General features: G+C 51.3%; 9 protein-coding genes across 9 annotated transcripts; 3 read left to right on the top strand and 6 right to left on the bottom strand.

Moving 5' to 3' along the window:
• Positions 1–36: 36 nt before the first annotated feature.
• On the top strand, positions 37–2,183 carry BDW74DRAFT_189958 (CeGAL family transcription factor; the record flags this gene model as incomplete). The annotated part of the gene is made up of 3 exons (XM_073732084.1): positions 37–1,024; positions 1,094–1,595; positions 1,658–2,183. The coding sequence occupies exons 1-3, from the start codon at positions 112–114 to the stop codon at positions 2,181–2,183; spliced, it is 1,941 nt and encodes a 646-aa protein (XP_073585541.1). The 5' UTR covers positions 37–111.
• A 92-nt stretch (positions 2,184–2,275) lies between these two features.
• Positions 2,276–3,662, top strand: BDW74DRAFT_127631 (putative tartrate dehydrogenase). Its single transcript, XM_073722215.1, has 4 exons — positions 2,276–2,328; positions 2,384–2,663; positions 2,730–3,220; positions 3,275–3,662. The coding sequence occupies exons 2-4, from the start codon at positions 2,423–2,425 to the stop codon at positions 3,614–3,616; spliced, it is 1,074 nt and encodes a 357-aa protein (XP_073585540.1). The 5' UTR covers positions 2,276–2,328; positions 2,384–2,422; the 3' UTR covers positions 3,617–3,662.
• Positions 3,663–3,695: 33 nt separating this feature from the next.
• Positions 3,696–4,515, bottom strand: BDW74DRAFT_149672 (uncharacterized protein). The gene has a single exon (XM_073723924.1). It carries the CDS (start codon positions 4,256–4,258, stop codon positions 3,725–3,727), a length of 534 nt encoding a protein of 177 aa, XP_073585539.1. The 5' UTR covers positions 4,259–4,515; the 3' UTR covers positions 3,696–3,724.
• A 115-nt stretch (positions 4,516–4,630) lies between these two features.
• Positions 4,631–6,073, bottom strand: BDW74DRAFT_176420 (uncharacterized protein; the record flags this gene model as incomplete). Its single annotated transcript, XM_073728599.1, has 3 exons — positions 4,631–4,982; positions 5,035–5,934; positions 5,994–6,073. 3 exons carry the CDS (start codon positions 6,071–6,073, stop codon positions 4,631–4,633), a joined length of 1,332 nt encoding a protein of 443 aa, XP_073585538.1.
• A 611-nt stretch (positions 6,074–6,684) lies between these two features.
• Positions 6,685–8,272, bottom strand: pigc (phosphatidylinositol N-acetylglucosaminyltransferase; the record flags this gene model as incomplete). Its single annotated transcript, XM_073726624.1, has 2 exons — positions 6,685–7,844; positions 7,903–8,272. The coding sequence occupies 2 exons, from the start codon at positions 8,270–8,272 to the stop codon at positions 6,685–6,687; spliced, it is 1,530 nt and encodes a 509-aa protein (XP_073585537.1).
• A 303-nt stretch (positions 8,273–8,575) lies between these two features.
• Positions 8,576–9,540, bottom strand: BDW74DRAFT_149667 (uncharacterized protein). Its single transcript, XM_073723923.1, has one exon. The coding sequence runs from the start codon at positions 9,424–9,426 to the stop codon at positions 8,854–8,856; it is 573 nt and encodes a 190-aa protein (XP_073585536.1). The 5' UTR covers positions 9,427–9,540; the 3' UTR covers positions 8,576–8,853.
• A 430-nt stretch (positions 9,541–9,970) lies between these two features.
• Positions 9,971–10,220, bottom strand: BDW74DRAFT_149666 (uncharacterized protein). The gene has a single exon (XM_073723922.1). The coding sequence runs from the start codon at positions 10,210–10,212 to the stop codon at positions 10,006–10,008; it is 207 nt and encodes a 68-aa protein (XP_073585535.1). The 5' UTR covers positions 10,213–10,220; the 3' UTR covers positions 9,971–10,005.
• Positions 10,221–10,250: 30 nt separating this feature from the next.
• Positions 10,251–12,549, bottom strand: BDW74DRAFT_149663 (pantothenate kinase). Its single transcript, XM_073723921.1, has 4 exons — positions 12,031–12,549; positions 11,625–11,907; positions 11,058–11,553; positions 10,251–11,001 (listed from the first exon to the last, which is right to left on the bottom strand). The coding sequence occupies exons 1-4, from the start codon at positions 12,241–12,243 to the stop codon at positions 10,734–10,736; spliced, it is 1,260 nt and encodes a 419-aa protein (XP_073585534.1). The 5' UTR covers positions 12,244–12,549; the 3' UTR covers positions 10,251–10,733.
• An 8-nt stretch (positions 12,550–12,557) lies between these two features.
• BDW74DRAFT_149662 (uncharacterized protein) lies at positions 12,558–13,383 on the top strand. The gene is made up of 4 exons (XM_073723920.1): positions 12,558–12,771; positions 12,824–12,832; positions 12,878–13,128; positions 13,189–13,383. Exons 3-4 carry the CDS (start codon positions 13,040–13,042, stop codon positions 13,304–13,306), a joined length of 207 nt encoding a protein of 68 aa, XP_073585533.1. The 5' UTR covers positions 12,558–12,771; positions 12,824–12,832; positions 12,878–13,039; the 3' UTR covers positions 13,307–13,383.
• Positions 13,384–13,389: the final 6 nt, after the last annotated feature.

Raw genomic sequence — 13,389 nt, 5'->3', positions numbered from 1 at the left:
GTTGGGAAAATCCTCCACTGCCGAGCCACAACACAACGCCGAACTTCCTTCCTCATCTTCTCTTCAATCATCCAATGTCATCGGAACTGGCGCCTTTACTTCTACGCCTTCATGGACTCTGGCAATTCTAACCATGAATCCCCCAGCAAACGCCAGAAGCTTACTCCCAAGGCCCACGAGCTGGGGGTGATGCGCAAGTTTACCGACAATGGCTCTGAATCGGCGTCTTTCCTGGGATCCTCGAGCGGAATTCACTTCATTCGCGTCGTATACAATGCCTTTGCGCGCCGGTCGGCTCATCTCAAGCAGCCCCAGCAGGCGTCCAAAGATGCTCAAGTTCCTGGAGAAGACGACCAGCTGCACCAGCAGTATCCGGACCTGTGGCTGCCGCATGAGCTCAACCTCCAGGCAACAGCGCCCCTATCCACATTCGATTCGCTAGTCCAGTGGACGAAAGGGTATTTTGAGAACTGGCATCCAATGTTTCCATTTCTTTCCGGGCCAGACTTCCTGGTCATTCTCGAGAATCTTAGTCGCGATGGGTTTAGCAACCTCTCAGCTGCAGACGGAATCCTCGTGCGATCAATCGTCTCAATATCCCTCATGGATCGCCGGCAGATCAATGCACCTAGCACGCAGAGTCCTGTTCCGGCAGCTTTGGTCTTCCGTTCCGTTCGACAGGCCATGGAAAGTTTGTTTACTTTGCTCTGTTCACCACCTACCATTCCTATTCTCCAGGCAGCTTTCGGTGTCCAGTTGTTTCTCACCTCTCTTCTTCGGCTCAACGCCGCCTCAAGAATTGGTGGTATCATTATACGCACAGCGTTCCACCTAGGTCTGCACCGATGCCCTGCGCGATTCTCATTTACAAGTCTCGAGGTAGCTACTCGCCGCCGGTTATTCTGGTCCGTCTACTGTCTTGAAAGATACCTTTCCCAGGCTCTGGGAATACCTCTAGGTATAAAAGATGACGACATTGACGTGTGCTATCCAAATGTTGAAATCCATGCTTCGGCAGACCGAGGTAACCCTGCCCATCTCTACTTGAGCTATCCGCACTTATAGGCGCTTGATACTCACTGCTCGGTCTTAGACCACAGACTCCGCCTGCTAGGTCATCTAGCAAAATTCGCCAGTCTCCGAGGACGCATCGTCGAACTACGCAACAAGTCGATTACCCACAGAGAAGATTCCGTGGATGCGACTCAGGCGCTACATGGGGAGCTAACCCACTGGTGGAACGATGTCTATGACGACGTCTATCCTCTTGAACACGACGATACAGACACAAATGTAGAGACTCCGATTGCGCCATTTTATCGGACTCTACTGATAGTTCTTCGCCACGAAGCTATCATTTCTTTGAACCGCCCGCTGCTGGCAGCCGAGGCATCCTCCCCAGAATATCGCGCCGCTTTACAAATCTGCATAGAGTCTTCACGATATCTCCTCACCGCGCTGCGGCAGTACCTCTCTGAAACTCCTGAATCCGTTCCTTTAGTATGGCCATCATTTACCTGGGCCGTGTGGATGAGCTGCTTGATCCTAATATACGCCGCATGGGAGGGCGAATTTTCCACATCCTCAGCATCGAGGTACTCCCCCAAGATTTCCTTTCGCGAGAGTTGAGAGCTGATATGTAGAAAAGGTATGCTAGAAGTGGTCTCGCCATTCTGAAAAATCTATCGCGCCGTGGCAACACATGGCCGCAAACTTGCATCGAAGCCATTCGCGATCTTGATTCCGCTCTTACGACACCAGAACAAACACCGCCAGACCCAAGCACTATTGATACCAGTCAGAAAGACAACAGCAAGGATTTCAACGCTTCCAGAGAAACACTCGACTCTGATATGCAACTTGATGATCGTCCCCTCCAACAGATGGCCCCTTCGACATCCGGAGAAGGACTTCTCCCAACACCAAGCCCAGCCATGACAGGGAGCAACAATCAATGGAGCAATTCGTCCATGATTTTTGGAAATCAAGCGATGACCAACCTCGGTGCACCTTCGGGGCTCGGACTAGGAATGGGATTGCCGGACTTTTCCATCAGCGGTGGCGGTGGTGAAGATGTTCTTGGGATAGGCGATTTGTGGAGTTTGGCAGATGGACCGTGGTTGATTCACGAGAGTTATGATCTTGCGGAAAATGTTCCAAATAATACTGACTTCATGCTGTAACATAGGACGTCGTTTTGGAAGAAGCACTTATTGGTCTTTGCGTTGTCGTAATTTCTAGAGTGGAGCGGACAAAGACAAGTCCGATGGGGAGTGCGGACATGTCTTGTCCGGTGCGGGGGCGAGATCGGATGAAGACGAAAAAAAGGTATTTAAACTGTCCAATTTCTTTCCCCGGACTAAGTCAAACAGCTCGCATTCAGTTCAATTAGTTCTCTCGAAAAGGAAACAAGAACGGCAAAATGGTCAACTCCTACCGCATCGCTACCATCCCCGCCGACGGAATCGGCCCCGAGGTCATTGACGCTGGCGTTACTGTCCTCGAGGCCCTTGCCGACAAGCTCAAGTCTTTTTCTCTTGATTTCACACACCTTGACTGGAGCTCCGAGACCTTCAAGGCCACCGGGAAATACATTCCCGATGGTGGACTGGAGGAGTTGAAGAAGAACGATGCTATTCTGTTTGGAGCCGTCGGCGCACCAGGTAAACAACCCCGCATTACACATTATGCTACGTTTTACAGAGAATAAAAGTTGACTCTGAACGTAGACGTTCCCGATCACATCTCCCTCTGGGGTCTCCGTCTCGCCATCTGCCAGCCCTTTCAACAATACGCCAATGTCCGCCCTACCCGCGTCCTCCGCGGCACACAGTCTCCCCTGCGCAACTGCTCCACCGGAGATCTTGACTGGGTGATTGTGCGTGAGAACAGTGAGGGCGAGTACGCAGGCCAGGGTGGTCGCTCCCACCGCGGACACCCCTGGGAGGTTGCGACAGAGGTGGCTATCTTCTCGCGCCAGGGTGTGGAGCGCATCATGCGCTTTGCGTTTGAGACTGCTGCTAAGCGGCCAAGGAAGCTGTTGACTGTTGTGACCAAGAGCAATGCTCAGCGCAACGGTATGGTGCTGTGGGATGAGGTTGCCAACATTGTTGCCAAGGACTTCCCCGAGGTCACCGTGGACAAGATGCTTGTTGATGCGATGACCACGAGGATGGTGCTCAAGCCCGAGAGCTTGGATACCATTGTTGCCAGCAACCTGGTACGTTGTTCCCCCAATTCAGATATTGTCGATAGTACTAATCCCATGATTCAGCACGCTGACATCCTCTCTGATCTCGCCGCTGCCCTTGCCGGTTCCATCGGTATCGCACCCACCTCCAACCTCGACCCTACCCGCCAGAACCCCTCCATGTTCGAGCCCATCCACGGATCCGCCTTCGACATCACCGGCAAGGGCATCGCCAACCCCGTCGCCACCTTCTGGACTGCCGCCGAGATGCTCGAGTGGCTCGGCGAGAAGGACGCCGCCGACAAGCTGATGCAGTGCGTCGAGCGCGTCTGCGAGTCCGGTGTCCTGACCGCGGACCTAGGCGGCAAGGCCACCACCAAGGAAGTGACCTCTGCCGTTGTCGAAGAGATCAAGCGTCTGAACTAGATCCCGTTTGTATATTATGCCTCTAGCGACGTAACTCATGTTGAACATAGAATAGAATGCCACGATTTGATGAGCCAACTTTCAGTTCAGTTCAGTTCAGTTTCGCGATTATTTCCACCACGACCGAGACCGCTCGCTTTCGACTTCTCGTTGGAGTCGTCGAAGAACCCATACTTCTCGATCCTGGATAGACACTATCCGCTCCTTCTCTCTCCCGCGCTCGGGAAATTCCTCAATGGACATTGATCGGAAGAGGCATTCAGCGAATTCAACGATCACCAGGGTAATTGGGATGAGAAGCAGGAGTGCGAGTGCAAAGAGTACCCCTGAGTATTGCTCCAATCGACGGTATGGCTCTTGCTCAGCATGGAGAGCGTCGATATAGGTCATGGTAGTATTCGGAGGTTGCGTATATGACCTGTTCCTGTCCGCAGGAATGAACGTGCCATGGTTGATTCTTAGCCCAAAACCACGTTTCGACTCTGTTGATTCTGCATTTGTGGACGTGTCTTTGTTGTCCAAAAGCGGCTGTTGGGCAGGCGACGTCAAATCAAGTCCATTAGAACGAGTGTTGATGATGACGTTGGGAATAGCGAGAGAAAGCACAAGCGGTGCAAATGCCAACAAAGTGAAGGCCTTCATGGTGTTGACGCTGGTGGCTTGATGGATAGGATCCGACAGAAATGGAACGAGACGACGAAAAAAGACCCTGAAATCCCTGCATGAGGTCAAGCTTCTCTTTATAGTGATTCCGCGACTTCTCGATAGCTTGCCTTTCCTTTGTGCTGTTGACGGCTCAGAGAGACCCTGACTGCCCCGTGGCGCACGGAGCACCGCGATTGGCTGCAGCCAGGGCAACTACAAAATTTAGGGACGACACTCAATTTAAATGCATCATGCCTTGGTTTGTCTTTCCAACTAGCTAGTAGATAGATAAAATAAACAACATAGGAAGGAAAAAGCCGATTGGGCTACTCTAGGTATATTCTTGCCTTTATCTCTACTCGAACAAATCTAACATCCGGTGGTGGTGCGCTCAGGGGCTGCTGCATTCGCACGCTGGGCAACACCGTCCTGCATCGCCTTAACGTGGCTAAAGTCGAAGGTATCCTCGCCCAGACTCCAAGCGAACACTCCTCCAAGTTTCTCCGCGTCCACGATCTCCTTGAATTTACGAGCGATCAGCTCCGGCGTCTCCCAGGTCCAGAAGACGTGGTTTTGAATGTCCATGTAGTAGTGTCCGCCTCCCTCCTCATCCGTCTTGCCCTCGGCGAGAGCGCTTCGCCACGAAGCCTTGATAGGCGGGCCTTTGCATTCGCCAAAGTCGGAGTCACAGTTAGCCATGCAGAAGTCATCGGTCACACCACTATTATGCTTAGTTAACGTTATTCTTCTTGATCTAGGGAAATAGGACTTACCAGTTTCCATAGATACTGCAGCAATATCCAGCTGCGCACTTTGTTCCCTTTGCCGCTCCGCAAGTCGCATCAGTTGATACCTTCAGGTCAGTGGGTGGAGCAGCCATGTTCGCCGGTTCAAATGTCATAGTACCCGACATGCCAGTGTCGCTTCCATCTGCCGCCTCCATGGGTACCGTTGGGCATCCGAGAGGTTCGGTATCGCAGTCTGCGTTCTCCTCGACCTTGGACCATTTGGCGTAGTACGCAATGCCCAGATTGAGCTTCTCCGGGGGAGCACCGATCTCTAGATACGCCTTGATGGTGTCATGCGAGTTCGCGACGCCAGTGTGGTGGAAGGTCTGGTTGTCGCGGCGATTCATCAAATCATAAGTCATGACATTGACCATATCCACAGACGGCCAGATATTCGGGCCCTGTTCCTTCGTGTACGCGATCATATCCCCGCGCTTGCCGGGCGTCGCAATGGAGATAATCTTCTCAGTACCAACAGCCTTCCTCAAAGCCTGGAGGAACAACGGGAAGTTCACAATCTCGTCAACCTTCTGATCGTTCGGGACCCGCTTGTAGTCTTCGCCATTTCCACCGGGGTATTCCCAGTCAATGTCCACGCCGTCAAAGCCATGGCTTTCCAGCATCGCGGCGACATTCTTTGCGAACCGCTCCCGAGAGGCCTCGGTCTTCGAAGCACTAGAGAATCCGGCTGACTGGCCCCATCCGCCGAGCGCGATCAACACCTTTGTATCGGGCGAGAAGCGATTGCGGAACGTTGAGACCGGCTCAAAGGGCTCGAAAGCGACGGGCGAATCGCTGTCAAAGAGAGTGGGAAGGGCGAAGCCCATGATGGCATGTGTAATGTGCTGGGTCTTGTCGGTTCCCGGTAGATTCTCGATGTGCCATCTGCCTCCATTAGCTATTGACTTTCACTAAAACAGTGCTGGACAGGGCGTAATACTTACTGATCAACATACATCGGGAAGCGGAGTCCCGCAACGCACTGGAGGGCCGCCAGGGCCAGAGCAGCGTGTTTCAGCAACATGTTAACGGATCAACTTCGTATTCGTGATCCACAGGAAAAACAGTATTCTGAAACTAAAAAATTGACAGAGAAGAAGTTATTTATACCTCTGCAGACTGGCGCTGCTCAAAGGGCCCTCCAAGATGCTGAATGAACGAGCTGTCTCTTCAGTCAGAAACAAAAGACGCAGGAGACATAACACCAAATAAGTAGCACGCGAAGGGATCACGAGAGGGATCCATTTTGTTTGTACTTGCCCTCCTTTGTTCAGCGCCATTGCAGCAGAAGAAATGTTGCGGCATTCCTGGGGTTCTTGGTTGTGGGTAAGAAGGGAAGCGTGGACTTTGGGTTCAAGTCTGGCATGTTGGGCAAGACTCATTCCACCCACGGCATGCTTTCAGGAGCTTACAAGGTAGACATTCCTCAGATCTGGCTAGATCGGTAACTTTGGGTTCTTGCCATTATCTGTTAGTAATAAAATCTAGGTCAAAAGGGCCAAGTCATGTCTGGTGACGCTGCGACGCGCTTTTTGCAACTCAACGGCCAAGGGCATCGTTGTAACAGTCAACTCTAAGAATATTTATTAAAAGAATAGGAATAGAAAGGTGATGGGGTATCTCAAACGTAGGCCACTAATCCCAGTGCCGTCGTATAATCGGGCGAGCAGGATCCCATGGCCCAGACACAACATTCTTATATTTCTGGAGGCTAATAAGCCACCAACTACAGCCGCCCATCGTCAACGCTGTCAGGATGCTTCCTAGGAACGATCCGACTATCGCGCCCATCCACCCACCCCGTAATGTGATACCCACCGCTCCACCAGCGAGCATAACCAGTGCCAAGGTTAAGAATATGTGTCCGGTCCACGAGATATGACGCAGCTGCCGCCGAAATATTGGAAACAGGCCAAACACCTCGATAGAGAATAGCATCAGGCTAAAAACATGGGTTGTGGATGGGAGTCGAGAGGCGAGCACCGTCGACGCCATGACGGCCGCATTTGTGGATAGGGATGCAGGAAACTTGGTGGCGCCAGCGCCTTCGCCGCTTCCATAATCAAAGGAAAATATGTTCATAATCAACAACCAGCAGCTCATCGCCCAAATGGAGTCACTAGCTGTCGATTTGGTAAGAGACTTTAAGATGGGACTCAGTCCGAGGAGCGAAAAGTATATGAGGAATGCCGACTTGACCGTCGACAATCGCTGCCGATTTCGCGAAAGGAATGACTGGGGTTGCCAGCTCTGAGGCTGAGGCTGTGTGCTGTTCCCGTTCGTATAGCCAGCAGAAGGCGAGCCTGGAGGAGGAGAACCTGGATCCTGCGCGGTGAAAAAATCGGCGCTGAGCCCCGTGCTCTGGCGCCTTAAAGGGCCAGGCTCATTCTGTGCCATGCTCAGTCCAAGCCCATGTACTTGATTTTCCTTCTGTCCGCTGCCTCTTTGGTTGATAGGATTAACAGAACTTGTCGTCGAGCTCGAACTCGACCCATCATCACCATCCACAGCGTGTTCGGGAGCCCTCCGGTTCTCTGCATGTTCCGTAAACGCCCACCAGTCCCAAAGAATCCACCCGAAAGCTGTTCCAACGCTACCCCAGCAAACGACAGAGACAGGGCTCACCCGGCCCTGAACAATGCCGACGAAACAGCAGACGAAGATAGCCACCGAGCAGACATGTTGTACGATAACGGTCGAATCAGCCACCAAAGGCCAGAAGTCATACGGACGCACACGCGGATTTCTCTGTAGATGGTCGAGGAACGTTTCGGTATCGGTATAGTTATCTGGATCTATCGGTCTGATTAGCATGCGCGAGGCAGAATGCACCAGCCTAGCTAGAATGCATACATGACTGCTTGACCCAAAGTAGTTTTTTCCAAGCACCTTTTCGCTTCTTCCGCGCGCCTGTTCGCAGTTTCCGATTATCCTTTCTGGCGACAGCCCCTGGTACAGCGGGCGGGGGCCGCAAGGCCGCAACGGACGCGGCGGTGGCTGCAGTACCGTCTAGGGGACGAATTGGGTCTTCATAGTTAGAGCTACCTGGTCGGCTCCGGAGAAGAGAGGGAGAATAATATGCATCTTCGGGGGCGAGGCGAGTAGGATCGGGGAGAGCGCGGTGTTCCCCCGATGGAGGTTTTGGCCCGCCTGTGCGGTTCGGATGAGTTTCGACAGGGACAGGAGGAGGGACGGGCGGCGGAGGCGAGTCAGGCAGAGGCATCGAGTCAGCCTAGTTGTTATGCTTGGAGCATGGCGATTGCAAGAAAGAAATAGAGCGGCTCGTCGGCTCAGTAAGAGTTGCCAGTCGGAACACGGGGAAGAGGCCGGGGCGGAAATAAACTTGTCACCAAGATTGGGGTTGTCCGTGCGCGGTCTAGTGCCTTCCGTTTACAGTATGGTGTTGATAGCTTAATCGGTTTCTTATAAGTGCTGACATTGTTCTATACAACATCTGCACGAGTTTACCGAGAAACCTGTACAAAGTACTAAGTCCTCGTGCCCAATTGTAAAAACCCTAGAATAATTATACTTGGACAAGACCCACCTCTATAGTTACAGGCTTCCCAGTACTCCGGGCAACGTCCTGAGCCTGCCGCACAAGAAGACTATATTCGCCCTCACTCCCCGCAAAAATGTAATGTTGTTCTGATCGTGAGGAAAGCTGGCAGGATAGAACGTCCACTTTGAGATTCCGATCGAATATTTTGTAGAAGGCGGATGCCTTCTCGAAAAGCGCGTTACTTGTTTTGCATTCCTCCAAAGGAAAATCACGGACGTGCTGTACAGTGAACTTGAAGAAGCTTAGCTTGAAAACAATTCTGGCCCTTGACTTGGTGTTGGAGGAGGCTTATTGTTCTCAATGCCCGAGCGAGGTTCATTGTCGGCGTTGACCAGAGGCCGATCGTTGGCACTATTCTGATGAGGACCCGTCCGAGTGTCAGTACTGGCGTCCTTTTCATCATCGTCTTCCGAGACCTCCGAGTCCTCCGAGCCCCCTTCGTCACTCAATGAACTCAAAGAACTGTCGGATACCTCCGAACCAGAGGGCGATATATCCCTCTCGTCCAATTGACGTCTTTTAGTGTGAGACGTACTTGTAGCTCCCGAATCAGCTACTCGTTTTCGTGTCACGGACGGAGGGGATGGCTGAATTGCAGATTGTGCCCCTGAACGTGCTCTTTGTTCCCCTCTAGGCGTCGGCTGCTCTTTCAAGTACGACCAAGCCTCAGGTCGATATTCAATGACTTGTCCTGGGTTATGAAAGCGCCGGACGATGCATGGCTCTGATTCAAAACCGGCATCCCAGCCTAACCATGCCTGTAAGAAGGAGCCATATTTCCCATGATGCTTCAAGTAGCTGCAGACAAATTTCATGTTATTGTCGGGGAAACGAGCGGCGAGCACTGGGTATGAAAGTGGGTTCTTTATCACGAAATGTATCAATTCCACCTCTCGACCCTCTCTGTCAAACGCTTTCCAGGGCCGAATGCCATTCTTCAATTTGGGGTTGTAGTAATAATATTTGCAAGGCGGCACTGTCTTCCCTTCCTTCTCGTGCCATGTTTCGAGTATTGCCCTCAAATTCGGGTCAAGTTCCACAGGCTCCGATGTGAACTTGGATTCTGCCACTACCGTGTGCGCGGGTGATGGACTGGATTCGGGTTGTGTGCTGCTCCTTACGGGCTGTGTAAAGTTCGTCAAGCGTCTAACTGCAAACAGGGGAGCATCTGATTCAACTGTAGCCTCGCGTTCTTGTTTAATTTGGACGTCATCCGTAATAGCCGTACCAGTAGGATCTGTACGCGATTGAAGGAAATGTTAGTGAGAGGTGGGCGCAATTGACGCGTTCAAACTTGAAATCACTACTTGCTTGTTTCCATGACGCCCTTCCGCCGTAATGCTCCTTCAACACTTGAGCCAATGAACAAGGGGAAACAGTATTAGAATAGTATTTCAAAGTGAAGAGTTTAGCGATAATTTAATCAACTCACGAGAACATAGCAAGGTCCGAAGTTTTTGACTCTCGAGGTTCGTATGCAATTCTGCGTCGCCCCAGATTGGTCCATAAGACTTGGGGCCGCGCCTGCGATCTGCGCAGGCGCAACTAGTCAGGTTTGTTGGTGGGGATTTGCGATTGCAAGGGGTGGGAGGGGTCTTCATCCCCAAAGCCGATAGACAAGAATGTAAACGGTGAAAGAATTAGTGACAAAGTAGTATAACATCTTCTAAGGATCTGCTCCAAAAATCAGTACCTAATGTTGACGGCAAAGTTGCCATGGAATAACAACATCAGGGCCGCTTGGTGCAGTCAACGGAAAAACAAATCTTCTATATGCAATTGTACGATGCTTGTTGTCCTCTATCCCCGAGAGTGGAAGAAAATGATACAGGTCAAGGGCTTTTCGAGATGCCAAATGGCGACATCGTCACGCAAACAGAACCCCGAGCTGGACAGTACAAAAACAAAGAAACATCACCATGTAACTATTTTTACACAAACGCGCGCTCGCCATAAAAACGTCTTGTGGAATCTGCCCGCAGAAAACAAAATCAGATCTGGCAAGCACATGGATAGTTGAGACCAAGATGCATTGAATGTCAACATGATCAACGGGTATCAAACGCTCAAAAGTGGTGTTAAGGCGGCCAATAAATGCCGCCTAAGCCCATGGAATCTGTATTCAGATCCCATTAGCAGGTATGTGCTCATCAATGCTGTTCCGACGGCCCCAGTTAACTGGTTTCCGTCGTAAGAACGCGCCAACTGCACCGATGTAGCCCTCGTGACGCAGGAAGTACGCTTGCTTTTCGCCTTTCGACCAGAAGCGGATAGCGTATGATAATGTGTTCATCGTTTGTCGGTGGCCTCGAATGAACGAGCCGCCGAAGTAAATATGCTTGACTTGGTGCTTCTCAGATTGCAGGTAGGCGATTTGGCCAATGTTATTACTGCAACACTGTCAGCGGCGAGCATCCTTTCGGATTGGAGTCTTCTAGACCCTTACCTTATAGCGTATAGTAGGCTCCTGCTCATATCTTCATGCTTGAAAATCGACTCATCGTTTAGACTGGCCCCGTCCTGCGGTGCCTCGCCGTCGCTCGCTTCTCGCTCGCCGTTCTTTAGCCGGAAGACCTTGCCAAATGTGCTGGCAATAGCCGTGCTCTTGAGACCGATCTTGCCGTAGTCCATGCCATAGATATCACCGACTAACATGTCCACACCGCTGTTGTCCCCTCGGTCCGCCATTGCTAGCATGTCGTCGAAGGTCCGGGCACCTGTCAACAATGACATGATGCCCCAGAACGTTCCTCCACCTAGATGCGTTCCTCCAACACGCTGGAATTGTTTTGGACCGGACACCTTGATCATAGACACTCCAGATCCGATATTCACTAACAGGTATGGGTACACATCCGGTCGGGCCTCGGCAAACTGCATCGGTTCGGTTTCGCTATACGTGAATATCTCATTCGGGATCTCGGTTATGAAAAAGTCAAGGCCTGGAGTGTATCAAATTAGCTAATTGTCCGTTCTGGCTGTCAACGGCGTGGTGAGCGGATGCTGAACCTACCCGTAATGAGGCATTCCATCTCATCTTCACGCATGATGTCCACATTCAAAGTCTCTTTGAGTTTGTCATAATACTTGTAGGCGCCCCCTCCGGTGGCCACGACACATAGCTCCTCTTTTGAGCCTCCATTGGAGTCCCGGTGTTCCTCTTTGAGCCGTTTGATGAATTCCAGGCAAAGATTTATCCGGTCAGTCTCGAAGTTGATAAAGTTCAGTCGCCCGCCATTGTCAGGTGAGTCCAACTCGCGTGTGAAGTAGACCAGCTTCGCTAGAGAACCGCCGATCTACGGAGTGTCATGATCACTGGTCAGTTACACAGCGTGCTTCGTTGACGGTCGGCAAAACGCGATTGCGGGGAGAAGATGTGCGGGGAACCACGGGCGCAAGGAAAAATTCAGGAATCTCACATCGACAGCAACATGGCTCACCACGCCGGTGTGGTGAGGGAGACGAATGTCCTGGCCCTCGTAATGAACACCTTCTTCTCTAACAGGACTCTTGGAACGAGGGTCATCATCCACAATGAAAGCCCCCTTGACGTTGATCTTGACGGTCCCTGGGTTGGTCATGGCCTGCTCGAGCCGAGGGGTTCGGGCGGGAGTAGGATCCGTAGCGGACATGGTGCTAGAGTAGAATTTGAGGTATAATTGCCGCTAGGGAAGCAGACGTTTCACATGGGGAGCAGGAAGGAGATTATAAGAGACGGAGTTGATGTTTCTTTACCATATCGATATCGGCGGTATGGAGATCCGTGATGGCCGGTACGGCGTAAATCCCGTCCTTCTGCCCGGAATTTGTTGAGAGCTTGGGTGGATCAGGTCGAGAGGCCGAGGATAAGCTGCTGCGCGATGATCAGTGGACATTGGACAGCATTCGACATCATGCTTTTGTGGAGGAGCAACCGATTGACTTCCCCGGACACTCATAAATAGTTCCTTTAACAGCCTTCTGCTTGAGGAAAGGGTTCGGCTCGCGGCTCATAAGATGAAACATGACGTCTGCCAAATCGCCCCTTGTCGTTGATCTTTTCGTCCTCAGGCATCAGCTATACATCCACAACTTTTAGCTTCATCGGCCGCATGACTTGAGGATAATACGAGAAATTCAGGGTAGCTAGCAAGTAATTGGGACAGAACACATTCCTAGCTGTCAGTGAGGTCTTCATGATTTTCAAGCGCTTCTCTAACCGACGAGTGCCAGGTACATAAGGTAAACCTGACAGAGACTACATCCTCATTTCACTAACAATTATAGCATGGCTCGGATAGCCAGACAACAGTCACTGTGCTGCATTGACAGTACTAAGAAGGCACCATGTGGACTGAAGAGATCTATGCACTTAGCTAACCTGGAGGCGTCTCGTTAACCAAGATATACGTCGAATTTCTGAGGTTTGCCTATCCGACAAACGCATGGATGTATGTACCCGGGTCTGCCATGTTCAGCAGCAATAACAGGGCAAACACCTGCTTTTTGCTAGGGTCTCTGGCTTTCTCAATTCAATTGTATTTTCTCCAATGTTGGCAGTCTTAAGGATAGCTGTGAGTCTGCTCACTTCTACATAGCACTATCCCCTTGTGCCCAAACAACAACAGCAGCATACTTTGTGTGTATAGCTTCATGGTCTGCCCAGTTTGTGTATGGTTAGGTGGGTTCTATCTGTTACCTATCAGCTGGCCATAGCCCACTGCTGACTGAGGCTTGATGTCTTCCCAAAATAATTTGAGAAATGTGATTGTTGGTTTGTCGCCAGAGAAACAGCTCAA

The sequence above is a fragment of the Aspergillus multicolor genome (assembly GCF_047715735.1).
Source record: "Aspergillus multicolor strain CBS 133.54 unplaced genomic scaffold BDW74scaffold_7, whole genome shotgun sequence".
NCBI lineage: Eukaryota > Fungi > Ascomycota > Eurotiomycetes > Eurotiales > Aspergillaceae > Aspergillus > Aspergillus multicolor.
Note: the sequence above shows the minus strand (reverse complement) of the source record. Positions and strands in the feature narration are given on the sequence as shown.

Excerpts from the sequence above, each read along its gene's own strand:
- BDW74DRAFT_127631 (XM_073722215.1), top strand. The coding sequence starts at position 2,423 with ATGGTCAACTCCTACCGCATCGCTACCATCCCCGCCGACGGAATCGGC. Across the intron at positions 2,664-2,729 it reads TGGAGCCGTCGGCGCACCAG|ACGTTCCCGATCACATCTCC; the intron begins GTAAACAACCCC and ends CTCTGAACGTAG. Across the intron at positions 3,221-3,274 it reads CCATTGTTGCCAGCAACCTG|CACGCTGACATCCTCTCTGA; the intron begins GTACGTTGTTCC and ends CCCATGATTCAG.
- BDW74DRAFT_149666 (XM_073723922.1), bottom strand. The coding sequence starts at position 10,212 with ATGAAGACCCCTCCCACCCCTTGCAATCGCAAATCCCCACCAACAAAC.
- BDW74DRAFT_149672 (XM_073723924.1), bottom strand. The coding sequence starts at position 4,258 with ATGAAGGCCTTCACTTTGTTGGCATTTGCACCGCTTGTGCTTTCTCTC.
- BDW74DRAFT_149662 (XM_073723920.1), top strand. The coding sequence starts at position 13,040 with ATGTATGTACCCGGGTCTGCCATGTTCAGCAGCAATAACAGGGCAAAC. Across the intron at positions 13,129-13,188 it reads CTGGCTTTCTCAATTCAATT|CACTATCCCCTTGTGCCCAA; the intron begins GTATTTTCTCCA and ends ACTTCTACATAG.
- BDW74DRAFT_149663 (XM_073723921.1), bottom strand. The coding sequence starts at position 12,243 with ATGTCCGCTACGGATCCTACTCCCGCCCGAACCCCTCGGCTCGAGCAG. Across the intron at positions 11,554-11,624 it reads GATGGAATGCCTCATTACGG|GCCTTGACTTTTTCATAACC; the intron begins GTAGGTTCAGCA and ends GATACACTCCAG. Across the intron at positions 11,002-11,057 it reads AGCCTACTATACGCTATAAG|TAATAACATTGGCCAAATCG; the intron begins GTAAGGGTCTAG and ends ACAGTGTTGCAG.
- BDW74DRAFT_149667 (XM_073723923.1), bottom strand. The coding sequence starts at position 9,426 with ATGAAATTTGTCTGCAGCTACTTGAAGCATCATGGGAAATATGGCTCC.